At 46.0% G+C, this 26,933-nt stretch overlaps 1 protein-coding gene across 1 annotated transcript; it reads left to right on the forward strand.

Annotated features, from left to right (window-relative positions):
* The first annotated feature begins 15,435 nt into the window (after nucleotides 1-15,435).
* On the forward strand, nucleotides 15,436-25,577 carry LOC144264747 (phospholipase A2 inhibitor gamma subunit B-like). The gene is given in 5 exon segments (XM_077816542.1): nucleotides 15,436-15,484; nucleotides 17,850-17,966; nucleotides 22,214-22,366; nucleotides 23,809-23,949; nucleotides 25,369-25,577. Coding segments are annotated over 5 exon segments (669 nt in total).
* The last annotated feature ends 1,356 nt before the right edge of the window (nucleotides 25,578-26,933 follow it).

Below are 26,933 nucleotides of genomic sequence, written 5' to 3' on the forward strand. Positions count from 1 at the left end.
TTTTGCAAATGGGTTCACAATTCCGTTATGCTTCCTAGAGACCCTCTTCCCCTGCAAACACATGTCTAACATCCTGTCCACTATCTAGGCCTGACAGTGTCAGAGCTGTGCAGGTCTCTCCCTCCCACTGAAGATCTGTATTTCACATTATTTCCCCCCAGATCTATTTTCCACATTGCATCCAGCCCCTATTTCTCATTTTTTCACCTCCCTAGAATTTTTCTGACCTCCTTGGCACCTGCCAGTCTGCATTGTTTTGTACATTAGTGAATATCACTAACGTGACATTTGCCCCCCTTTTCTTGATCATGAAGGGGTTAAAGAGGAGGGGGCCTAACGCAGAGCCCTGCAGAACATAGCTGCTTATAAGTCCCCTTTGTTTACAGTCTTTTAAAAACACATTTGAAAGTTCTGCAGCCTCATGCCCGCCCCACAAGAGATCTAGGAAGTGCGTGGGTTAAATGTAATTTAGTAGGGCTAGTGCAGTCATGCCGCTCAGGAAAAAAATCCCCCAGCACTAATCAACTTAATGAAACAGCTGAGAATTAGAACCAACCAGAAAAACCCACTTAAACCTATCTGTATATCTAGAGTCACACACCTGCTCAGATAGCTGTGGCTTACTCTGGAAGGCCCTGATTTGCAGGTTGCTATGAATTTCTCTCTGTTTGTGGGCTCGGCTACTTTGTTCTGGGTTAGCTCCAGTGGTGTTTGATGTCTGATCAACTGCCCAGTGGTCGCTGAAAGTTTGAACCCAGTTCCTTGGCATGCTTTCCTGGATATAAAAACAGATGTGTACAAATGGAGTGTATTGTTCTCCCTACGAAAGTGAATTCCTTTCCCAACCTCTAATGTACTTTTTGTGCTGCCAGTCTTCTGTTTCCTGATGTATTGGGTGTACCTGCTCTTTTGATCAATTTAGTTTCATTATTATTCTCATATTACATTAGCATAGAGCTGCAGCTGACATCAGGAACCCCTGGGGGCTGATTGCTGTATCTGCACATGGTAAGAGACCTTCCTTGCCCTGAAGCATTTACAAGTCGAATAGACAAGCCAGACAAAGGATGGAAGAAAGGGATAAAACATCCCAAGCAGAAGACTGGGAACAGCAGAGAGATTAAGTGTTTTGCCTACAGTCATACAGCAGAACCAGGACTAGAATTTAGCTCTTCTGAGTTTCAGTACAGCACAATAACCACAAGATACTCTTTCCTTTCCAACTTAAACTACTCAGCTCAGGTTTGAGTGTAACAGCCGTGTTAGTCTGTATTCGCAAAAAGAAAAGGAGTACTTGTGGCACCTTAGAGACTAACCAATTTATTTGAGCATAAGCTTTCGTGAGCTACAGCTCACTTCATCGGATGCATACTGTGGAAAGTATAGAAGATCTTTTTATACACACAAAGCATGAAAAAATGGGTGTTTACCACTACAAAAGGTTTTCTCTCCCCATACCCCACTCTCCTGCTGGTAATAGCTTATCTAAAGTGATCACTCTCCTTACAATGTGTATGATAATCAAGGTGGGCCATTTCCAGCACAAATCCAGGGTTTAACAAGAACGTGGGGGGGGGGGGGAGGAAAAAACAAGGGGAAATAAGTTACCTTGCATAATAACTTAGCCACTCCCAGTCTTTATTCAAGCCTAAGTTAATTGTATCCAATTTGCAAATAAATTCCAATTCAACAGTTGTTCATTACCAACAGGAGAGTGGGTTTGTTGGCGGGGTGGGGGGGTGGGGGGGAGAAAACCTGGATTTGTGCTGGAAATGGCCCACCTTGATTATCATACACATTGTAAGGAGAATGATCACTTTAGATAAGCTATTACCAGCAGGAGAGTAGGGTGCGGGGGGGGGGAGGGGAGGGGGAGAGAAAACCTTTTGTAGTGATAAACACCCATTTCTTCATGGTTTGTGTGTATAAAAACATCTTATGTATTTTCCACAGTATGCATCCGATGAAGTGAGCTGTAGCTCACGAAAGCTTATGCTCAAATAAATTGGTTAGTCTCTATGGTGCCACAAGTCCTCCTTTTCTTTTTACTCAGCTCAGTGACTCATCACTTGAGGGAAGCATTCCACAGTGTTCTAGGTTTCACTCTCAGGAGAGTTGTCCCAACACAATGTATACTTACAAGAATTCCCCTTCCCTGTGTTTAGGCCCTGCCCACCTCTCTAGATTAGCAGACTGTGCTCAGCTCACACCCCTGGCATGCCATGGGGCTTAGCCCCATTGTGCTAAGTGCTGTACAAGACATGAGTAAGAGATGATCCCGGCTCCAAAGGACCAACAGAGTAACCATAGTTGAAGTTGTGAGTGGGATGCAGTGCAGAGGCATCCTGCCAGTTCTGTGCTGCTCAGGGGACTCCCTTATGCCTGGAGAATTCACAGCCAGCTGACTGCTCCTTTGCACTGCAGGAGTGGGGCTGTGGATGAGGACCCAAGTATTGTTAATTATCACCATTGGCATAGTTTGACTTCTGTATTTGGGAGGGCAGCTCCAGTCAGGCCAACAGGGCCACGATTATGGGTTGGTATACAGAGACCTTAGCCTGCTTAGCGCTCTGGAAAACACTCCCTTCAACATCCCTTTTCACCATTTGTTAATGATAAAGAAAAGAAGGAAACGCAGTTAAAACATTTGACATGTGAATCATGGAAGCATAGAATCATAGAAGGGACCTTGAGAGGTCATCTAGTCCAGTCCCCTGCACTCATGGAAGGACTAAGTATTATCTAGACCATCCCTGACAGGTGTTTGTTTAACCTGCTCTTAAAAATCTCCAGTGATGGAGATTCCACAACTCTCCTGGGCAATTTATTCCAGTACGTCACCACCTTGACTGTTAGGAATTTTTTCCTTATGTCCAATCTAAACCTCCCTTGCTGCAATTTAAGCCCATTGCTTCTTGTCCTGTCCTCAGAGGTTAAGAAGAACAATTTTTCTCCCTCCTCCTTGTAACAATCTTTTATGTACTTGAAAACTGTTATGTCCCCTCTCAGCCTTCTCTTTTCCAGACTAAACAAATCCAATTTTTTCAATCTTCCCTCATAGGTCATGTTTTCTAGACCTTTAATCATTTTTGTTGCTCTTTGGACTTTCTTCAGTTTGTCCACATCTTTCCCAAAGTGTGGTGCCCGGAACTGGACACAGTACTCCAGCTGAGGCCTAATCAGTGTGGAGTAGAGCAGAAGAATTACTTCTCCTGGCTTGCTTTCAACAATTCTGCTAATACATCCCAGATTGATGTCGTGTTACACTGTTGACTCATATTTAGCTTGTGGTCCACTATGATCCACAGATCCCTTTCCACAGTACTCCTTCCTAGGCAGTCATTTCTCATCTTGTATGTGTGCAACTGATTGTTCCTTCCTAAGTGGAGTACTTTGCATTTGTCCTTATTGAATTTCATCCAGGTTACTTCAGACCATTTCTCCAGTGAAGTATTAAGCCAGGCTTTCATTTTAACAGCATCCCCTGTTCCCTTTCCCTTTAGCTGGAGAGCCTTTAGAAGGAAAAAGCCCCCTTGTGCGACACTCTTAGCTGATATCAGAGACGTCCTTTGGGGTTGGGGCGGGGCGAGGGGCGGGAAAGAGAAGTTAATTGAGATGGGCTGTAGCTATTGTTACAATCAATCCAATCCTGTTTCATCCCAGGCAGGGTTTGGGATTCAGCTGGAACCAGTAGAGGTGGCGACATTGCTTAGGTCCCCCTCTCTGGCCTGGTCTACTCAGGATATCTCTCAGGATTGGGATGAAGGCCTGGGGTCCCAGGAGAGGGTCAGGGGGTGGGGGGAGAAAGAGAGGAAATAACCATGCTGGTGAAGCTGGCTCCAGTAGCCACTTTTTTCACCTCAAAGTCTTTCTTTAAAGGACCCAAGAGGGAAGTGATGGGTGGAATAGCCCATCCCCTCCTTATTTTGTCTACCAGTTAGGCCTAGTTTCTGACATACCAGTTGTGGTTCACTAATTTCTGGACCCACATTTTCTTGTTTACCAGGCATGATATTAACACTGTCCTTGAGTTATAGCAGTGGGCCTTTTTGTTTGGACTGATTTAGTCTGTCACCCTGTCGTCCCTTTCCCCATCAGCATTTGCTATTATAGGTTATTGTGACACTTTATGAACTTTCACGTATTCTTACAGTGGGGCTCACAATTAAGGTCAATTTGTAGGCCCAATCATCCCGATGGTCATCTCTAGGCAGAGTGATCTGAAGAGAGCTACATCTGCCGTTGCCCAGCAATGGGATATCATCAGTTTGTGATGGAATCTCAGGGCTTGGAAAGCTTGTTATAATGCCCCTCGGCCTGCAACCAAGCTGTGTCAGACCCACACCAGTGGTCTCTATATTTCGCTTGGCTCCATGATTCTGGGCCTGATCCAAAGCCCAGTGGAGTCAATGGAAAGTCTCTATTAGCCTTCGATGGACTTTGGCTCAGGCCCAGCTCTCTGGGACCCCTGCCTTCAAGGGCTTTACAGCTCTAACGAACTCAGCTCTGAGAACCTTCGGAGGTTCCCGTTTACTGAGCCAGGGCCATGACTCAGCTTGGCAGCCATTTTGCAGCAATCAATCAAAAGCCCTTATCAGGTCAACCCCAAAGGGGGGTGGAAGTGAACTATATTGTTCCTGTACATTGGGGTTGCAAGGAGCAGAACTACCCGCTGTTTGATATGGGAAGAGATGAGAAACGGAGCACTCCCTGCAAACTGTGCAGGGAAAGCTCTGCCAAGAGCAAATTACAACCCTGCCAAAACTGTACTAGGTGTTGCCCTTCACCGTCTCTTGTGCTAATGCTGAGAGCACGACAGGATTGCTTAGGTGACTTCTTATTAGTCATCAACTGCACTTGAGGCAGAAGCACAGCATGGTCCAGGCTGAGGTAGACTGTCTATCTGGAGTTAATGCCATGTGGTCACACACATCCTTCCCAGGCTGCTAAGTCCTAGTGTAGAGCAGACTTTTATTGCTAGCATCTGTCTGCATCCACTGAGCATTTACTTCCTGTCACACAGTGGGGGTGCAATCCAGAGCAGTGGGGGGCTGTCAGCCCTGCCCTGCAACCTTGGGTGCCTTACAATGGCTTGCTGAAGTAGCTCCTACCTGGGCTGTTCACAAACAGCATTCCAGCATGCAAGCCACACCCTGAGTGTCTGTATGTAACTGCAGCCTGCCAGCCACGCGTGGGTTACCCTCTGGCTCTCACCAGCCTTGGTTAGACTGCTGCGTGACCTGAACCCCCCGCCCCCAGTCCCAGATTTTCCCTCCAAAATGTATGTCTTGTACAGCCCAGCCCTCTCCTGGACAGTTCAAATGTATTAAGGAACAATATACCCCCTCTTACCACCTTAAATGGAGTTACCCAGATACTTTAAATTAAACACACTGGATTAGATAAAACAATACAACAAGGGTACTAATTACAAAGAGAGATTTTAAGTGAGTACAAAAGTCAAAAATGGTTACAAGAAAATAAAGGTAAAATGTTTTCTAGTGCCTTGCTTAAACTATATTAGACTCAAAGCAAAGTTTCTCACCACATGCTTCCAACCACATTCATGACCAAACTTTCAAGTCAGGACCACGCCCCAGAGTCCAGCTCCTGCGTCTTTCGTCTTCTCAGGTACAAAGAGTGAGATGGACACACAGAGAGAGGAGGGGTCTCTTGAGGTGTTTGCCCCTCATTTGTATTGTTTCAGTCCCTCTTTGAAAAGCATTTCCAGCTGTGCTCTAAGAGACAGGGTGTCTGGTGGAGGAAGAAGACTGTGTGCTGTTTCTTTGCTAAAATGCAGATCTCTCTGTCCTAGCCCGTTTCTTGCCAAAGAATTTCCAATTGATAGGTGAGGACCCATCAGGTTTGTTGACACCTGGCTGGAGTGTCCGCTTGCCCTTTGTCTTTGAGGAACTGTTTACCCATTTTCCCGACTTGTCTGGGAAACACACTTCAGTCGTGATTTCACCTGATGTTCATAACTTTTCATATAATGTTGCTACGTGCATTTTGCCACTATATTACTGATCAGCAAGTTATGAGTTTTCCAATGATCTCTCACAAGGCATGCCTTGCACAAAAATTATTACAATGGTGTGTAGGGTTGTGACAGGGCACGCCGCTCACTGCTAGGATGGCACCTCCTCCTGGTCGCTCTGGGGAATAGCTTGTGAGGTCCACGCCCCTTCCCACAATTGCACACCTTTCTCTGCCTCACGAGAGGGGCTGCAGCCCCTCTTTCACTCCACAAGCTGTTGCTGCCTCTTCATGACTTGGCCCTCCAACAGGTGTGTTCCCCTTCCGGGGTACCAAAGTCTTCCTTCAGCAGTCCTAGGCAGCCTTCCTGTTCACTGCCTCGTAGTGCCATTCCCTCAGTGACTGGCGGGGGAACCCAGGCCTGCCCTCTATTCCAGGTTCCGGCTCAGGGACCCTCTAGCCAGCAGTCAAAACTTTTTCCCTTCTAGGCCTTAGTGCCTTCCCTGAGCCCTGTCCTACCATCCTGGCTTCACCCTTCTCTGGGTTTGCCAGCCCAAACGCACGTCCCTTCTCACAGGGAGTGACTGCAGGCTCTCCCAGCAGCCCCTTCTGCTGCCAATTTCCTGCCATTATAGGCCCAGCCCAGCTCTTTCCTCCTCAGCTGGGGTCCCTCACTCAGTCAGGGAATTTCTTAGCCAGCTGATCCATCTCCGCTGTGGCCTGTTGGATTAATTAGCTCCCTTGTTAGTCTTCATTATCCCTTTCTGAGCAAGTGTGGGGTGAACACTCCATCACAAAGGTGTGAATACAAGGGTGCATTCAGTCACACCTTCCTCCTTTCCCTTGTTTGGGCAGGTGGGCTGAACATGGCACTTCAGAGGCTGGTTTAGGTATAGATTGGGCTGGTGGCTCCAGATTCCCCTGTCCTACAGGAAGGAACCAGCCAACCCACCCTGCTAGTGCAGCCATGCCAACACAGCCCACCCTTGAAGACCCTTTTTGTGCCAAGCCATCACTAGGTGGAAGGTGATAGAAATGAGGAAATGAATAGGGAGGTCCAAGAAGAGAACAACTGAGGCTACATACAGGAGAAGTGGGCCAGGGAATATGACAGGACTTGGAGAGGCTGAATGTACTGAGGGGCACGGGGCGTGGGGGAGGGGGAAGAGAGAGAGCGAGAGAGAGAGCTTAGAAAATATCACTGGTGTAATAGTTAGCTTAGGGCACTGGGCACTGGGAGCCTAGCTTCTGTACCTAGCTCTTCTTCTGAGGCCAGAGCTTCACTATAAAGTTAAGTCAACCCAGGTACATCGCTGAGTGGTGTGAAAAATCCACACCTCTGAGTGAAGTAGTTAAGCCAACCTAAGGCCACGTTTACACTACAAAATTATATTGGCCTAACTTATGGGGGCATACAGCCAGGGCAGTTATGAAATTGCTTGTGTGTGCGTGTGCGCACTTGGCTCCTTGTGTCGGCACTGTGTGTCCTCACCAGGGGCACTTGTAACAATTGGACTGTCAGTGTAGGGCATTGTGGGATGGCTCCTGAAAGCCAGTAACAGTCGACATAAGCAACTGACAGTGCGTCGACCTATTTACGTTGACCGTGACTCTACACTGCTCAGGGAGGCAGTGTTACTGAATTGGTGTAGAGAGGCATTTATGTCAGTGGGAGCCAAATTTAAGTGAAGATACATCCACAGCTAGGTCAATGCAAGGCAACTTACGTCGACCTAACCCCGTAGCGTAGACCAGGCCCAAGTCCCCATGAAGACAGTGTTAGGTTGATGGAAGAATGATTCCGTTGACTTAGGTATCACCTCTCAAGGAAGTGGAGTACCCATGCCAAAAGGAGAATCCCGCCCGTTGGCACAGGTAGTTTCTACACTGAAGCCGTACCACAGTGCAGCTATGCTTTTGTAGCGTTTCATGTGTTGACAAGACCTGAGTCACTTGGTTTGTTTATCGTAAGAAAAAGAAGAAAAAGCTATTTGTACATATGAATTAAATCCATCATCAGGGATATGGACACATAGATTTGTTAATGTAACTGAAATCAAATCAAAATGATATCATTTTTCAGACACCATTCATATGGGGGTTTCTGGAGACCTTTCATCTTTGAAGCGTTAAAGGTGAGCGATAAACTGGAGTTAATTTGCATTGCAATTCAGCATTTGTCAGACAGTTGGAGCCAGGAAGCTGTTAACCTAATTGCTTTTCTAATAGTGCCAGGTGTGAAGTACAGCAAAGCCAAAGACACACACACACACACACACACACACACACACTCACACACACAAGATAAAATGAGATGAATAAAATCTTTTCCTGACATTACCAGACATACACAAAGATGATCCTTCTTCATGCACTTTCTGTGCTAGGATTGTATCAATAACAAATACACTTTATTTTCTTCTCTTTTGGGAATAGCTCTTGGTGGTAATAGTTAAAAATTGATAATAGTAAGTAGGAAGGAATAAGTCTGTCTGAAGAAAAGAAGGAAGGGAGGAAAAATGATAGAGGGTTCCCATACTGCAGTGCAGGAGTACTCAACAGATGGACCACAGGCAGAATCCAGACCACCAGACACTTTTGAATGGACTGTATTTACTTATTATTATAATTATTGCTATTGCAGCATGAAAAATGTTTCTTTGGAGTCTGGTCCTGGACTATACGTTGACCAAGAAATTTGGATCCTGATAAAAAATAGTTGACTACCCCTGGCATCACTGCATGCAGATTAATAATAATGAAGTGTGTGTCCTTGCTTCTATTATAAACCTTTATTGTCAGAGGCGTGCGAGCAAGGTTCAAAGTGAGCATGGTGGGTTGGAATGCCATTTTTGGCACTCTCTGATTAGTCCACCAGTTTCTCCAGCTCTAATTTCAATAATAAATTAAGCTTTTGGATCTTATGGCTACAAGGAAAAACCTGAATGTGACCTGATGCTGTGTCATCTTACTGAGGCCTGGTCTACACTGGGAAAATCCACACCCCTGAATGACGCAGTTAAATTGACCTAACCCCTGCTGTAGACAGCTCTTGGTGAATGGGAGAATTCTCTTGTCGACCTAGCTGCTGTAACTCACCAGAGCATGGGAGGACATCATCTTTTGCCTCTGATGTTGTTCCTGTTGTTAATATAATTAATACAAAATCCATAGATCAGGCTACACTACTGCCTCTTCTGGAGGTGGGGTACCTATACAGACCAGAGAACCTCTCCCATCGGTGTAGTTAGCGTCTTCACTGAAGTGTTTTAAATGTAGACAAGACCTGAGTCTGCAAGAGAGATGGACAAACAATAGGTTTAAGAGAGGTGTAAACCTGCCCTCATTCATCCTCATTGGGTGCTCAATCCAAAGGTTAATATGATAGTTTGAATGCTGATGCTGGAAGGTACTTTGGGGCTTTGCCCTGTGAGCAGAAAGACCAAGCTGAGGTACTACTTCCCCAGGGTGGTTGGACACCACAGAAGTCAGAGATGGAACAAGACCTTCTTTGGACACTTCATGAGTGCTTGTGTCATTGCACAATGTGGTGTACCATGAGTAGGTATCTCAGAGCGCCACGCACAGCCATCTGGCACAATGCCTTTTGGGAACATTTTGCCATGTGTTGTGAAGTAGAAAAGAGTTGTGCAGGGATCTTGGGGAGCTAGGGGTCAAGCATCCAGCAAGCAACTTCCTCTATCCCTTAATGCCATCCATATCCTGTAATTTTCATGACTTTTTTTTTTTAAATTCCACAAACCTGTGAGGCATTTTTCGGTGTGCACCTCTGACAAGAAGGGAGCCCGCAGAACTCTGCACTCTTCTAATCAACGTCGCAAATACAGGGGACAGAATGATGTCTTCGAGGACAGTTTGCTGAGGGACATAGCGAAAATCAGTTCACGGTTGTTGATGGGCTTCATGGAGCAGCTGAAGATGGTGGAGCGCCACTTCTGGGGCCAAGAAACAAGTTGGTAAGAGCACGTTGTACTGCAGGTTTGGGACAATGAACAGTGACTACTGAATGTTCCTGGATCTGTGTGTTGTTCCTGGATTTGTGTGCCAAGTTCTCCCCAGCCAGGGACACCAGTATGAGAGCTGCATTGATGGTGGAAAACCAAGTGGAGCTCTCATTCTAGTGGGAGTGGCAGCATGGGGGAATACAGACAGATGCATGTGAATGCTTGCTGACTGAAGGAAGGGGAAAGAGCAAACTTCACCAGCATGGATACCACCCCCACTGTCTCCTGGGACCCTGGGATCCAGCATGACACCATTGTGCCTTCAGTGTCATGATCCTGAGAAATGTTCTGACCAGACCAGACCAGAAAGAGGGACACAGATGACATCACCACCTCCACTGGTTCTGGCTAAATCCTGATCACCCCCCGCCCGCACCCCGTATGTTCTTTTCCTTCCCCACTTGATTACGTCTCTTTCCTATTCTTCTCCTTTTGCCCTCTATCTAATAAGGGTCTGGCTCAGCGAGCCACGACTGTATATTTTACCACACTGCTGTAAGCCTGTGCCCAGAAAGAAGCAGCTAAAAACAATGTCTTAAGAAGCCCAATGCTGGTACAAGTTTGACAAATCTTGCAGTGGCTGATCAGACCGTGTGCTGGGCTTGTGGTTTTCCAGCAGCGAGGTTGCAAGTGAGAGTTGACACTAGCTGCCTTTTCTATCTTTTTCTTTTCTCTCCCCTCTTGCGTGTATTTGTCTCATTCTGCCTCTAGGAAACAGGACTGGACTTTAACAACAGCAATAAGGAGGTTGTGGAATCTCCATCATTGCAGATTTTTAAGAACAGGCTGGATAAACACCCATCAGGGATGGTCTAGATAATACTTAGTCCTGCCTTGAGTGTAGGGGACTGGACTAGATGACCTCTCGAGGTCCCTTCCAGTCCTATGATTCCAATAACAACAGCTCCAGCCTAGCTCAACTTATTGTTTCTCATTTCCCTAGAAAAAGACAGTTACTACCATCTAAGACTGTCAAACAAGGGTTTTTTTCCTTCTAAAGGATCTCTCCAGCTAAAGGGAAAGAACAATGGAAGTTGTTAAAATGAAAAATTTACTTACTCCCTTATATGTCAAACGCTTTAACTGGTTTTCCTTCTTTTCTGTATCTTTAATAAAAGGTTAAAAGGATGTTTCCTGGTGTGTTTGCTGTGGTGCTAAGTGGCTGAGATTTTTGGGTACCAAAGCCCAAACCTTGTTTAACACTGTTTAATGTTGGACGGTAACGGGGTCATGTTAACACTTTTGACTCTTTGGGCCCATATAGTGCATCAAAATGAATACAACAAGCCTGTTAAGACATTGAAGAGTAACACACAAAACTGCCATCAAACCTGGCCCCCTTTTGATCCTCATGGCATAGAGGTCCAAGATGGAATGATAACAAAGACTGACTCGTAGACCCCATTCTTTCATTCACACATCTCCAGGCATTTTCCAAACCATAAAAACCCATTTCCAAATTATTGTACATTACAGAAAAGACCTCTCCCACCACTGAAATGCAACAGCTCTGGGGCAGACAGCTAGAGCTTATTTAACAGCACACACAACTGTTGGGGATAGGAGGCGAGGAAGAACATAATGTCCAAGGCTAAGTTAGGGATTGGGGTTTGGCCAAGACACTATCTAACTTCTCTGTTCTTGCAGAAAAGTGCTGTGAGATCCTGAATGACAAGTGAGCCAGACAATGATCTGATGTCTCACCCTGGTGATGGCACCAGCGACAGAGTGCCCTTTGAATGGGCCCGCAGCCTGAACCTCCTGTCTCATCCCTACAGGTGCTCCCTCTGGACCAGGGATCAAGGCACAGTGGCACAGGGCATGTGAGCAGGGTCAGAATGAGTTCTCCCCTGACATCTAGTGATGAGCTGGGTGGGGTGGAACTTCAGGACTGGACTGTATTTGTGTAAACACACTTACTCTGCCTAGGTATTCAGCAGACAGAGCTGCATTGCCAAAGTGGTCAATTTTGGCTGGGGTTGGGTTACAAATCACTTTAGTATTGAATGCAAAGGTAATGACACGTTGCTATCCTTATTGCATGAGTAAAAGGCAGCAGAACTGTGCTTAGCATCCTGATTGAGGGGTTCACCCTCAATTGAAGTGCACTCACTAAGCAGGGTTTAGGGATGCTAAATCCCAGCGAAATTTGAGAGAGTGAGGACAGGTGTTCCTACCTGGTGGGGTGGGCTCTGCCTAAGAGTCCTAGGCCAGGTCGACACTACAAATGTCCATTGAAAGAACGACGTCACTCAGGGGTAAATCCACACCCCTGAGTGACGCAGTTATACTGACCAAACCCTGGTGTAGACAGTGCTGTGTTGACCTGCCCTTAGGCACCATTTAACCCTCCCACTCGCCACTGTTTGAAGACAGCTAATTTGACCCACTAGAGAGTCTCTGTTTTGTTTTATGATCACTGGAGCTGGACTCACTGATAACCAGGTCTCACTGATGAGCCTTAGACCTGGCGTGGGACAGCTGGCGCAGTGAAAGAGAGGGCCTAGCCCGCATCAGCAGCGAGGTTCCCCACTACCCCCTGAAATCACCCAGAGCTGGGTGAAGCGGTGGAACCTCAGAATGTGGCATCACAAAGAGTGGCACCGGAGTGAATGATGGCAGCGGTGGGCAGCCACGGCAGAGTGAGCAGAGGTGTCAGAGGCATTGCTCGATGCTTCTCCTGCCCCCAGGCCCCCCAGGGGTGGGAGGTGAACCCCCATGTACGCACCTCTGAATTCTGGGTGTTTGCTGACCAACTGTGAGTGGCGTGCAGCGGTGGGAGAGGGGAGTGATGTGCTAAAAGGACGTTCGTTCATCGGGCTGAGGACAGGTGGGACACTGAGGCAAAGGACACTGCCCAGTGCCCTGTGGGGTGGGTGGCTTATGTTTGCACATTTTTGAATGTGGGTTTGGTGTTTTCTAAAACTAATGCATGGTTCCCTTTTCTTTGTCATAACAGTTCTCTTTTCTCTTGAACAGACTCAGTGCTTGCGAGTGGGGAAGTTGCTTCTTAGAAGTGACCAGGGGTGGTGTTAAGTTTTCCTAGAATCCTGAGTGGGGTTCAAGCTGGTTCTGGGTTGCAGTGTGAAGAGGAACCCCTGGAAGTTATGCATGCACTGCCAATGCCTGTGGTGTCCTTTATCTGCAGATAAATGCAGGACTCGAGTCACCTGCCAGGTGCTTCTGGACAGAAGCCAACTGCTAACTACTGGGAGTTAGGAGGAGACTTTTCCATCTAGAGATTATCCTATAGGTGCCTATTACTGGGTTCCTTGTACCTCCCCCTGAAGCGGCTGGTGCTGGCCACTGCTGGAAGCTGGAATCTAGACAAGGTGGACCACAGTTTTGACCCAGTCTAGCAATTCCTATGGAAAGAAAGAGAGGTATTTAAGTGGCAATCAAGTGCCTCTTAGGCTGGCGAACCTTGTGTTTATTCGCTGCAAATGTCTAAGTCCTTCCTTGAGACTGGGGTAATCGCATTTGCTTTGACATGCTGGTAGAAAGGGAGGGGACTGTCAGTCCTGGTGTAATTGGAGAAAAGGCCAGTGTTGCTCGGTAAACCTGGCACTGCAGCAAGCCAATGATACATCTCCCGTAGCAAAGCATAGGTGGTGTCATTCTATCCTCCCTTGGGCAGGTAAGCAGTTAGGAGTGGTGCTGGTGTGCAGTTATACTGACAGGGGTGTTTGCATTACAGGGGCATTACACAGCCTGGATCATATCAAAGCAATAAATAGCAACGATCCTGCTACAAAAGAAAAGCAATTGCTCCACACCTTAGGAAGAGATGCCCTCTACTTGTCGGCTTTTACATAACTGTCCACTGCAGGATTTAGCATCAGATAAATATCCGACAGGACAGTGGAGTGGAGTGGATCAGTCGGATCCAGCAATCCCTGTGATTTCTCCACTTGGACAGAGGTGTCTGCCTTGTCTGCAAGTATGCAGTTCCCAGAGACAACTATATGGAAGGTAGGAAGGATTAGTTACAAGGTGTTTCTTAGCTAGGGGCATTTGAAAAAGCATGATGCGATTCAAAGAACATTTTTTTAACAGACCCAATTTTAATTCAAGCTGTCTCATAACCCAATTAACAGATGTATTTGAAAGTCTTCTGAAAATTGAGGCTTTTCTCACAGGATGTGTCAGGGTTCCTTCCCCACTCTGAAATCTAGGGTACAGATGTGGGGACCCACATGAAAGATCCCCTAAGCTTATTTCTACCAGCTTAGGTTAAAACTTCCCCAAGGCACAAAGTCTTTGCCCTTGGATTAGGTAAAACGCTGCCACCACCAAGGGTTTTAGACAAAGAACAGGGAAAGGACCACTTGGAGTTCCTATTTCCCCAAAATATCCCCCCAAGCCCTTACACCCCCTTTCCTGGGGAGGCTTGAGAATAAGATGAGCACAAACTCCTTGGATTTTTAAGACCCAAAAAACCCAATCAGATTCTTAAAAATCAGAACTTTATTAGAAGAACAAAAAAATATAAGAGAATAACTCTGTAAGATCAGAATGGAAGATAATCTTACAGGCAGTCAGATTCAAATTATAGAGAATCCCTCTAGCCAAAACCTTAAGTTACAAAAAGACTCAAAAACAGGAATACACATTTTCTCCCGCACAGCGAATTTCACAAGCCAAAAAACAAAAGAAAATCTAACACATTTTCTAGTTATATTACTTACTAAGTTTATAGGAGTTGAATTGATTGCTTTCTTGATCTGTCCCCAGCAGAGGCATCACACAGACAGACAGATAAAAGCCCTTTTTCCACCCCTCCAGATTTGAAAGTATCTTGTCCCCTCATTGGTCATTTTGGGTCAGGTGCAAGCCAGATTACCTTAGCTTCTTAACCCTTTACAGGTGAAAGGATTTTGCCTCTGGCCAGGAGGTATTTTATAGCACTGTATACAGAAAGGTGGTTACCCTTCCCTTTATATTTATGACAGGATGTGTGCTGTAAGTTTGAAAATGGTGCACAGCATTCTTCATTCGGAATGCATCCGATGAAGTGAGCTGTAGCTCACGAAAGCTTATGCTCAAATAAATTGGTTAGTCTCTAAGGTGCCACAAGTCCTCCGGTTCTTTTTGCGAATACAGACTAACACGGTTGCTACTCTGAAACCAGTATTCTTCATGTGAAACAAAGATGCTGAATACCTGCTTTAAATTAAACAAAGTAAAAAACAATGCACCCTTAACTATGGAGCTTCTCCCAGTAGGTCCATAACAGTTACATTTCCCATAGTCCCTGGGAGTCTTCAGCAGGGTGTAGGAAGGCACTTAGCTTAACTTCCCTTATTTGCCGAATTTCACTTGTGATGTTCCGCTGTTCAATCCAGTCTATAAAAGCCCCCTTTGAAGTGTTTGCTGTCAGAAGTGAAAATTCAGCACCTCTATTCCCATTGCAGCCTGTGCTCTCCCTGTCATCATGAAGGTTTCCTTCTCCTTCTGCATCCTCTTGGCTTTCATAGATGCAGGTGAATCCCCTGATTTTTGGACTGTTGACCCTGTCGCAGCCCAAAGTGTAGAACCGGCCCTGGAATTGCTGTTCTGCAGTTGGGTGTCTTCCCATCCTGGTGTGAAATATCCCTTACCCCTATGGATTTGTTCCCGCTGTCTTGTATTGGGATTGTGATAAATAAAGGGGGAGCTCCCTTTTATGGACACCCAGCCAGCCAGTTAGCTATAAAACCCCTATTAGGAGCTGTTCTCTACTTGCTTTACCTGTAAAGGGTTAACAAGCCCACAGGTGAAAGGAAAGGAGTGGGCACCTGACCAAAAGAGCCAATGGGAGGGCTAGAACTTTTTAAAATTGGGAAAAAACTTCCCTTTGTCTGTGTGTTGTTATTCTTTGGGAAAGAGGGGAACAGGGAGCAGTTGTGCTGTGAGAAGCTTTAAGCCAGGTATGAAAAACCATCAGATCATACCTAAAGATTGCTTATCTGAAACCCCAGAAATGTAAGTAAATTAGGGAATGTCTAGAAAGACGCGATTAGGGTTATTCCTGTTTATTTTTTACTGGCTTGTGGACTCCTCTGTGCTATCCCCAGGTGCTTTTGTTCTGCTTGTAACCTTTAAGCTGAACCTCAAGAGAGCTATCTTGATGCTTAATTTTTGTAATTGTTTCTTTTTAAATCTAGCAAAAGCCTAAGTTCCAGATGTATTTTCTTTCTTTTTGTTTTTAATAAAATTTACCCTTTTTAAATAACAGGATTGGATTTTTGATGTCCTCAGAGCTTTATGCATATGTTGTTTAATTAGCTGGGGACAACAGCTAATTTCCTTTGTTTTCTTTCTCAACTCTTCCCCGGAGTGAGGGAGTGAAAGGGCTTGAGGGTACCCCACAGGAAGGAATTCCCAAGTGCGCCTTCCTGGGTTCCAAGGAGTTTGCATTGGGGTGGTGGCAGCATGTACCCATCCAAGGTCAGAGAGAAGCTGTGACTTTAGGAGGTTAATACAAGCCCGGAATGGCCAGTATTAATTTTTAAAATCCTTGAGGAACCCCACCTTCTGCACTTGAAGTGCCAGAATGGGGAATAAGCCTTGACAGGGATGAATGGGGTTTGGGGTTAGCTGGGTTCATCCTTCATGCCCAATGCTCACTTTGCTTTAAAATGCACCTTGAGGTGTCCAGGCCTGACGAGAAGAGAAGGGATCAGGAACTAAATGGGAGGAAATACCAGCTAGACATTAGTAAAGAGACTCATAGACTTTAAGGTCAGAAGGGACCATTATGATCATCTAGTCTGACCTCCTGCACAACGCAGGCTACAGAATCTCACCCACCTACTCCTGCAACAAATCCCTGACCTATGTCTGAGCTACTGAAGTCCTCATCTCATGGTTTAAAGGCTTCAAGGTGCAGAGAATCCTCCAGCAAGTAACCCAGGCCCCACACTGCAGTGGAAGGCGAAAAACCCCCAGGGCCTCTGCCAATCTGCCCTGGAGGAAAATTCCTTCCTGACACCAAATATGGTGATCAGCTAAACCCTGAGCATGTGGGCAAAACTCACCAGCCAGACATCCAGGAAAGAATTCTCTGTAGTAACTCAGATCCCACCCCATCTAACATCCCATCACAGGCCATTGGGCATATTTACCACTAACAGTCAAAGATCAATTAGTTGCTAAAATTAGGCTATCCCATCATACCATCCCCTTCATAAACTTATCAAGCTTAGTCTTGAAGCCAGATATGTCTTTTGCCTCCACTGCTCCTCTTGGAAGGCTGTTCCAGAACTTCAGTCCTCTGATGGCTAGAAACCTTTTTCTAATTTCAAGTCTAAACTTCCTGATGGCCAGATTATATCCATTTGTTCTTGTGTCCACATTGGTACTGAGCTTAAATAATTCCTCTCCCTTCCTGGTATTTATCCCTCTGATATATTTATAGAGAGCAATCCTATCTCCCCTCAGCCTTCTTTTGATTAGGCTAAACAAGACAAGCTCTTTGAGTCTCCTTTCATAAGAGGTTCTAGCTGCAGGGTACTCTCTCCAGTGAGTTATCTCCATTGTGGTTGAAGCAGAGAGGAAATGAGGCACAAGGGGGGAAATGGAGAGCTGCATCATGCATTAGTGCCATCCCTGGACTAGAAGAATCAGGGAATCCTATCCCCCAAGGCTCCATACCAGTTGTAAAGTGATACTGACCCCTCAGGACATACAAGCCCCAGCAGCGTTGCTGACTGTTCCCTTGAACGTTGTGGCTTAGTCAGACAGGTCAGCAGATACAAGAGGAAAACCAGAGGATGCCTGCTGGTGAAGAAGAGGAAGCTTGAAAGGAGAAGTGAGAAACATTCATAGCAACCGCTAAGACAAAGTGTGTTCCCTTTCCTTCCCTAGGGAGCTCTCTTCAGTGTGAGGTTTGCCATGAAATAGGGGAGAGCTGTTCCGGCCCCATGGAAACCTGCGATAGTGGCAAAGATACCTGTGGGGTCATAAAGCATGAAATTGTACAAGGTAGGTAAGAGAGAGCTTAAACCAGAGTGGTGCAGTGGACAGAGCTGGGAGGCAAGACTCCTGGGTTTTATTCCTGTCTCTGCCACTGACTGGCTGGGTTACCCTGGGTGAGTTACATACCCACTCTATGCCTCAGTTTCCCATCAATCAAAGGGTGGGGCATGATGCTTGTGAAGCAGGTGGAATTCTCTGGATGAAAAGCACTAAGTATTATTATTAAGCCAAGCAGTGTTTCCTACCTGGCAACAAACAGTGTGAGGGTCCAGTTTTCAAACTTGGACGGGAGGGACCTAAACACCAATTTGATTCTCCAGGGCACCTGTTTGAGCATCCAGATTTATGGCCCCAGCACTGTAGCTTTGCCTGAAGTGCATCCCTTCCCACTTATCCACATCCCCAGTCCCTAAGTCACCCTGTCATCCCCTCAAGGCACCTGCTTCGACATCTGGACACAACCCAGCTGCGTGAGTGAGATTCACCTTTAACCCAGGCAGTGTCAGATACCAGAGGGCTCCCATAGGCAGTTCCTGTGGGAGGGTGCTAGACTCAGGAGCCTGGTATAGAAACATGGATAGATAGACTGCGTAAGGACGCACTGGCCTGGAACCGGGGGCTCGGGGAGACGCTACTTCCTCGCTGCTATCTGGGGTGCCACCCTGAGGTGCTGAGACATGAAGCCCCACAGGCAGTCCTGCCCGAACAAGGACAAGCAACAGCCCTCCATGATTCCCTGGCACTCCCCATATAAACCAGGAAGATGTTTCTGAAAGTTGTCTGAGCAATGCAGACCACCAGTGTGTTTCTGTCTTAGACTGCACTTTGCCAAACCTCGCAGTGACAGACTCCTGACTCCTAACCTAGTCAGCCTTGGTCCTGGTTTACTCTCCTTGGCTTAAAGCCCTTTGCTGTCCTTGGTGAAAGCCCCTTGCCAGCCTTACCCTGATTCACGCCTCACTCTCTCAATTTTTAACAGACTCTGACTTGGTTTTGACGTGGCCTGTCTCTGGATTGATCTTGACCTCCGGTCCTGATACTGAGCAGCTCACTTGATGCCCAGACTCCTCCCATGACCCAGCCCTGATTGGTAGAGAGCCAGCACTATACAAGCATCTAGCGTTAGAGACAGACCAGCATCAGTGAGTCTAGGGATGTAGATAGACAAACTCCCCCGCTTCTGAGCATCCTTACCAAGACTTTACAGGGCACAGGGATAAAACTGGTCTCCTTCTTGGTCAATACAACAGGGATTCATAGTTTTCAAGGCCAGAAGGGACACTGCGACCTTCTAGTCAGGATCTCCTATAGAATGCAGGCTGGAGAACTTTTCCCCCAATAATTCCTAGAGCAGATCTTTTACCAAAACATCCAATCTTGATTTTAAAATTGTCAGTGATGGAGAATCTACTATGACCATTGGTAAATTACTCACAAGTTATGCCTTATTTCCAGTCTGAATTTGTCTAGCTTCAACTTCCAACCATTTGATCATGTAATACATTTCTCTGCTCGACTGAGGAGCCCAATAGTGAATTGAGGACCTCCAGGACTAACAGCACAAGTCTCTACAGCTGAAGCGAGGCTCTCGGTAGCTCAGGGCTGTAACGGACTATCGTGCATGGAGTGGCACAGATGGGGCACGCAGCATATCATGGACCAGTGGGTAACAACTGTTTACTAAAGAGTCTCAAGAACGGGGTGTTCTTGCTGGGGTACAGCTGCAGTGAAACTTGGTGGCCACTAGCTGCTCCCCATGTAAATATTACAGTATGGGGTGGGGAGGCATGAAACTCCTCCCTAGTGTCTGAGATGTGATTGCGGGTAATCGCCATGCCCCCATCAGCACCAGCTGCAGGATGGTTTTGTTGTCCTCAAGCCCCATATTGTTTTGTATCATCCTGTCACGATGCTGGGAAGGCCATGCTGTGTCATGATTGCGGGGAAAGGGAAGAGAGGGAGCAAAGAAGTCACTGCAGGAAGGAATGCCCCTCAGGGCTGGGTGTGCCAGTCAGGGTCCAGACACTCCAAGGGGAGAACGGGGATGGGGGGAATCTGAACCCCAAAGAGTAAGCAATTGAATCAACCAGTTGTACACCATGTTATTGTGCATAAAAATATGTTGAGTAAGATTTTTTATGAAAGCTTGTAATGTTCTGAACTTGATGGTTCTTAGGAGACATGTATACAGACTGTGGGTATGAATCTGTGTATTTCTGTATATAGCACAGTATGCTCATGCCCTATGCTACAATTTTAAATACACCTGTCAAGGTCAAGGTTCCTTCCCTACTCTGAACTCTAGGGTACAGATGTGGGGACCTGCATGAAAGATCCCCTAAGCTTATTCTTACCAGCTTAGGTTAAAACTTCCCCAAGGTACAAACTATTTTACCTTTTGCCCTTGGACTTTATTGCTGGCACCACCAAGCGTCTGACAAATATATAACAGGGAAAGAGCCCGCTTGGAAATGTCTTTCCCCCGCAAAATCCTCCCTAAACCCTACACCCCCTTTCCTGGGGAAGACTTGATAAAAATCCTCACCAATTTGCATAGGTGACCACAGACCCAAACCCTTAGATCTTAAGAACAATGAAAAAGCAATCAGGTTCTTAAAAGAAGAATTTTAATTGAAGAAAAAGTAAAAGAATCACCTCTGTCAAATCAGGATGGTAAATACCTTACAGAGTAATCAGATTCAAAACATAGAGAATCCCTCTAGGCAAAACCTTAAGTTACAAAAAGACACAAAACCAGGAATATACATTCCATTCAGCACAGCTTATTTTATCAGCCATTTAAACAAAACACAATCTAACGCATCTCTAGCTAGATTACTTACTAAGTTCTAAGACTCCATTCCTTTTCTGTTCCTGGCAAAAAATAACACACAGACAGAGAGAACCTTTGTTTCTCCCTCCCCTCCAGCTTTGAAAGTATCTTGTCTCCTCATTGGTCATTTTGGTCAGGTGCCAGGGAGGTTACCCTTGCTTCTTAACCCTTTACAGGTGAAAGGGTTTCTCCTCTGGCCAGGAGGGATTTAAAGGTGTTTACCCTTCCCTTTATGTTTATGACAACACCTCACAGCAGCGACGGGCTCCTTCCAAGCCAGGTATTTTCACAAAACCAGTCCCAAGTAATGACCCATGAAAAGACAAATTATGGACTATTACAGTTGACAGAGACACCCTGACTGTCAAATTGAGAGGGAACCCCCCGCAATGCTCTGATTAACCATGAATTGAGAGAAAGGATAAACCCCTGCAAACCCTCTTACAAGGGAAGGGAACAGGATTTGAAGTGAAAGGTATCAGAACTGAGGAACAGTCTCAGGCATGGGGCTGTCTGTCTTGCACACTGGATTCCCTCTATGGCAGGGGATATGCTGGGAAACTGTTCAAAGGTAACTTCTATTAGCAAAGGGAATTTAGCTAATGTTGAAGTGTAAAGCCTGAAGTTGAATATTTATGTTTATTTTCTGTGTCACTTGTCCGTGTTTGCTTCTTCTTCCTAGTTCATCTTTGGAACTGTGATTTGTCTACAACATAAACGTCGTGTTGATTTTTACCCCAAGCAGGTCTCTGATGTGCAAACTGTGTGGAGTGTGTTTGCCACAATGAACTGATAACCAGGGGCAAGTTTCACTTCTTCCGGGGGGTGACGAAGCAGAGTTGGGAAAGTCCGAGTGTCCAGTAGTTAAGAACTTGGTGGGTAGAGAGATTTCTGGGGACTCAGGATCAGAAGGGCTGGTGGAGTCGCCTGGGCAGGAGTAACTAGGCTGGGTAAGACCTTTACGCTTGTAGGGTGGCTACTGGTGTCAAGGCTCTGAGTCATAGGGTATGTCTACACTAGCCACATTACAGCATGGCAGCACTGTGAAGTGGGCAGTGTAGACACACTTTATCGCCGGGGGAGGAACTCTCCCAGCGATTAAAAAAAAACCCCTACCCCTAATGAGGGGCGGTAGCTTTATCGCTGGGAGCACGGCACCCGGTGATAAAGTGCTGTCTATACTGGCACTTTTCAGGGCTAAAACTTTTGTCGCTCGGGGGGGGCGTTTTTTCACACCCCTGAACGACAAAAGTTTTAGCCCTGAAAGTGACAGTGTAGACACAGCCACAGCAATGTAGCGTTAACACACCCAAAGTTACAGGACAGGTGGTGAGAGAACCCCTTACTGCTCTGGGGGAGCCTCAAAGCATCACAGTGGGCCTGTTTTGTTCGTAACTCCACATGTTTTTCTTTGTTATAGCATCAAAGAGGATTGTGATAACCCAAAAGTCCTGCCTGTACTCCAATAGTTGCCGAACAGACCCCATTAGTATGAACTTTGGGAACGGAATGACACACAGGAGCAGAATCACCTGATGTGTGGGAGAAGACTGTAAAACAGCGTCTGACCCACGTATGTATCTACGGCATGTGCTCTCCTCCCCTTTCCACCGCCTGCTCTTCCTCTTCCCACCCACCTGCCAGGAGGAGGCTCATCCTAGGCTTACAGTGAAACTCCTGCTCTCTATCCTAAGTTTGCACCAAACTGGGAATTCACCCAGATCCCGCCAGGGATTGCCCTGCTGCTCTCCAAGCTGTTGTGAGAGATTAAGAATGAGGCGAGATTTCAGTAGGAAATTTCACCTGCTTTACAGGGGTGCTCTACGGAATAACACTGAGTCCCTGAGAACATGCCGGGAGCAGTGGACTGAATAACTCTCAGTCTCTGAGAATAGCCACTTGACCTGCAGTGGGCCTGTTGTATTAAGTGAGAGGGAGTATATGGTGGTAAAATAACCCAGTCGCTGTCCAACATTAAACAGTGTTAAACAAGGTCCGGGGTTTGATATACAGAGACCTCAGCCTGCTTAGCACCATGGGAAACACACCATGAAACATCCTTTTAACCTTTTAATAAAGAAATAGAAAAGAAGGAAAAGCTGTGAAAGCCTTTGAAAGGTAAAGTATGAAATCAGGCTTTCATTTTCACACCCTTTCCCTTTAGCTGGAGAGAGTCTTTAGGAGGAAAAAAAACCCCTTGTTTAGTCTCTTGGGGTAAATAACTGTCACTCTCGGTTGCATTTTGGATTCAGCTGGAGACAGTAAAGGCGGTGATGTCATCTGGATCCCTCTCTCTGGCCCTGATCTCTCAGGATCAGGATGACAAAGGCCTGGGGTCCCAGGAAACAGGCATGGGGGTGGGTATGGCAGCCATGATGGTGAAGCTCACTTCAGTAGTCTCTGTCTGTTCTTTTGAGTGTTCTGCTCCCTCCCAAAAAAGAACCCGAAAAGGGAGGGATGGACAGAACAGCCCATCCCCTCATTATTTTGTCCACCAATTAGGCCTAATAGCTGACACCGATTTTGGTTCATTAACTTCTGTTTCCAAATCTTCTGTGTTTACAGAGTATGATTTCAACGTAGTCCTTGAATTATATCGGTGTGGCTTTTGGTTTGGACTAATTTAGTCTCTCTGTTCTGGTTCTCTTGCACCTATTTATTACATTCCTCATTGAAAATAACGACCTATTTTCCATGGTAAAAGTTATAGACCAGTTGTCACAACAAGCCTTGCACTGAATAGCTCCCCCGCTGGGGTGGGGAGGAGTAGGATAGGCGTCTGAGTTCCTACTAACCAGATTCTACACGGGAGAAGGCTTCACTCGGCAAAACTCTCATGTCAGCAGAGACTAGACTCAACTGCCTGTGGTATCTCCTGAGCTAGACCTGTAGTCCCTTGTTGTGGGAGGATTTAAAGGGCCATTTGATGATTTGCTGCCAAGCTCCCTCAACCCAATACCAGCTGTCCCTGCTAACATTGTCAAAGCTGACTGTGATCCTTCTGGTTGTTCCCAGTGCCACCGATGAACACCATTCCCAATGGTCTGCAGTGTCCAGCATGCTACGCTGAGAATTCTTACCAGTGTAGTGAAAACACTGTGAGTTGTACGGGAGTTCAGACCCAGTGTTTTGATATAGCTGGGAAAATAACCATCGGTAACTTATTTATTTTTTCCTGTTAGATTTTGGTTAATTTTGCAAACACCATTCTATGAAATGCTTCAAAGAGAAATGAGAGAAAGCAAATTTAAAAAAAAGCAAAAGAAATGTCAATGACACTGAATGGGAACAAATCTGAAACTGGTACAAGGGAATGTTTTTCCCCCCCTTTCCATGTTCTGTACAGTTAACCTGTGGAATTCATTGCCACAGGGTATTACTGAAGCCAAGATCTTAGCAGGCTTCATAAAAGAATCAGACATTTAGAAAATTAATAAGTATGGATAAGAACATCTACACTTATGGTAGATAAGATTTAAGCCCTCTTGCTTCTGAGTCTAAAACAGCTACTACCTAAATGGAGATTACGCAGAAACTTCCCCTCGGGACAGGTGACCGTTTAGCTATGTATAACCATGATCTTCCTCTGAAACATATGCCACTGGTCATTGTTGGTGGCAGGATACTGGATTAGATGGACCCCTAATCTGATCTGGTCTGGTAATTCTATTTTTCCTGAATTAAAAAAAATGTAAACAGTGTCCCCTTGCTGCTGATCGGTAGCAGGCTGGCTTCCCCTTAGAAAAGAAATTAGTGTTATGGAGTCTGAGTATTTTCTGAGTGTAACTTGTTTATTTACACTATATACCTCAATCCCTGAACAGAGGTGATTGCAAGCAACCCTCTCTTTCAGAAATCTCAGCCTCCAAACCAAAGCCCGATTCCCAGGAAGCAATGCACCAAGTATTGGCTCTAGATAGAGAGATTAAGACAGAGAGCAAACTCTCCTGCTGCTTGCAACAGCCCCTACCCCACCAAAAAAACACCTGCTTCACAAGCTAACAACCACCCAGCATCTTGTCAGACTGAAGAGGGCTTGCACACTCAGAAAAAGGACTTGCTGGACTGTGTGTAACAGAGCCGCCAGGTGACTCCCAGTCTGAATAAACATCACTCATGTATTGAGATACATAATTACATGCATACTTTCTCTGACACAATAATACTGCCAGTTCTCCAGCTGGCCATAGAGACTTCCAGAGTAGAAAAAAATCCTGATTCCTAATGTAATAAGTAGAAAAATCCCCATGTGAGGGGAAAAATTGAAAAGCTTCCCATCCTTTTATTCATCAGAAAGCAGGGGGTGGGGGGAGCCCAGCTGACCCCCATTATTTCCGGTCAATCAAACTGACCTGACAGGAACTCTCCTGCCCAGCAGAGGAGCTAACACTTAGTGTCCTGCCGGTGACTGGAAGTGGCAGGGGATGAGGGGTGGGAAGAGGAAGGATCAGAGAAGGACAGGGAGACTAGAACAACCTTGATAGCCTCACGGGGGGTAGCACTATCGGGACTGACTAGCGACAGGACGAGCCAGAGCTCCCCTGATGCCTGGTGTGTGCTTCTTCCTCTGTGCAGGTGTCCTACCCCTAAAAACTGCAATGAAGGGCTGCACCACCGAGTCTGAGTGTGCTGCTCCAAAAGGGGAGAAAGGGTTGGATGTGGACTTCGTGAGGTTTGAGTGCAAACCAGCCTCCAGCAGAGGCCACAAGGCTCTTGGATTTGCCCCTCGAGTCGCCCTCCTTCCAGCACTGTCAGGGCTTATCTTGGTGCTGCCGCTTTCTTGATCTTCCCTGCAGGCCATGGGACACATGCCCAGCATTGCTGTGCTGAAGCCACTCTATCTGCTGCTCGCACATGGCACATTCTGCATTTGTTTTTCCCTTGTAGGGACTCTCTGTTTTCTACTGGAATCTCTCTGCTTTAGCCTTTTTCAGTGAAGTCAAGAAAAATCTTCTAGATATTTGATTTATTTAAGCTGGTGAAGTTTACTTATATTGGGCATCACAATGGCTAGACTGGGACCCAGCGAGACCCTGTGTAGAACCACTAGACAGAACAAGTGGTGGAAATGAAAGCATTCAAAACAACCACAGGGTCTGCCAGCATCCAGCAGCCTCAGTAAAGATCCCCTTTATATTAATTCCACCTGAGTCTGTCCCTCTTCTTCTACCCCCTCTCATTAAGGTTGTGTGGCAGAATGTACCCGTGTATTCACACCCTATACACTGTTGAAATAACCTTTGTAATAACCTTGCAAGGTGTGATAATTGAACGGCGTGCGGATGGGGGCGGGGATGCGGGGAGGTAGCTCCCTTTTATGGACACCCAGCCAGCCAGTTAGCTATAAAATCCCTCTTAGTAGTTGTTCTCTACTTGCTTTACCTGTAAAGGGTTAAAAAGTCTCCCTGCATAGGTAAAAGGAAGGGAGTGGGCACCTGACCAAAAGAGCCAATGGGAGAGCTAGAACTTTTAAAAATTGGGAAAAAACTTCCCCTTTGTCCGTCTGTGCTGTTCTCCCGAGAAGCAGAGACAGGGCTGAAACTATGCTGTAAGAGCTTGTGTCTGGTATGAAAAATCATCAAATCATACCTCGAAACTACTCATTTGGAACCCCAGATATGTAAGTAAATCAGGAAATGTCTGGGAAGACGCAATTAGGTTTATCTCTGTTTATTTCTTTATGGCTTGTGGACTCCTCTGGGCTAACCCCAAATGCTTTTGTTTGCTTGTAACCTTTAAGATGGAGCTCAAGAACCTTATTCTTGATGCTAATCCTTGTAAGTGGTTTTTTAAAAAAATCTAGCAATAGCCTAAGTTTTCAAATGAATTTTTTTTCTTTTTGTTTTTAATAAAATTTACCTTTTTTAAGAACAGGATTGGATTTTGTTTCCTAAGCACAGGTTGTTTAATTAGCTGGTGGAAACAGCTGGTTTCCTTTGTTTTCTTTCTTAGCTCTTCCCTGGGGAAAGGGAATGGGCTGTGAAAGGGCATGAGGGTACCCACAGCAAGGAATTCCCAAATGTGCCTTCCTGGGTTCTCAAAGGGGTTTTTACACTTGGGTGGTGGCAGCATCTACCCATCCAAAGTCAGAGAAAAGCTGTAACCTTGGGAGTTTAATATCAGCCTGGAGTGGCCAGTAT

Source organism: Eretmochelys imbricata, chromosome 5, assembly GCF_965152235.1.
Source record: "Eretmochelys imbricata isolate rEreImb1 chromosome 5, rEreImb1.hap1, whole genome shotgun sequence".
Classification (NCBI taxonomy): Eukaryota; Metazoa; Chordata; order Testudines; family Cheloniidae; genus Eretmochelys; species Eretmochelys imbricata.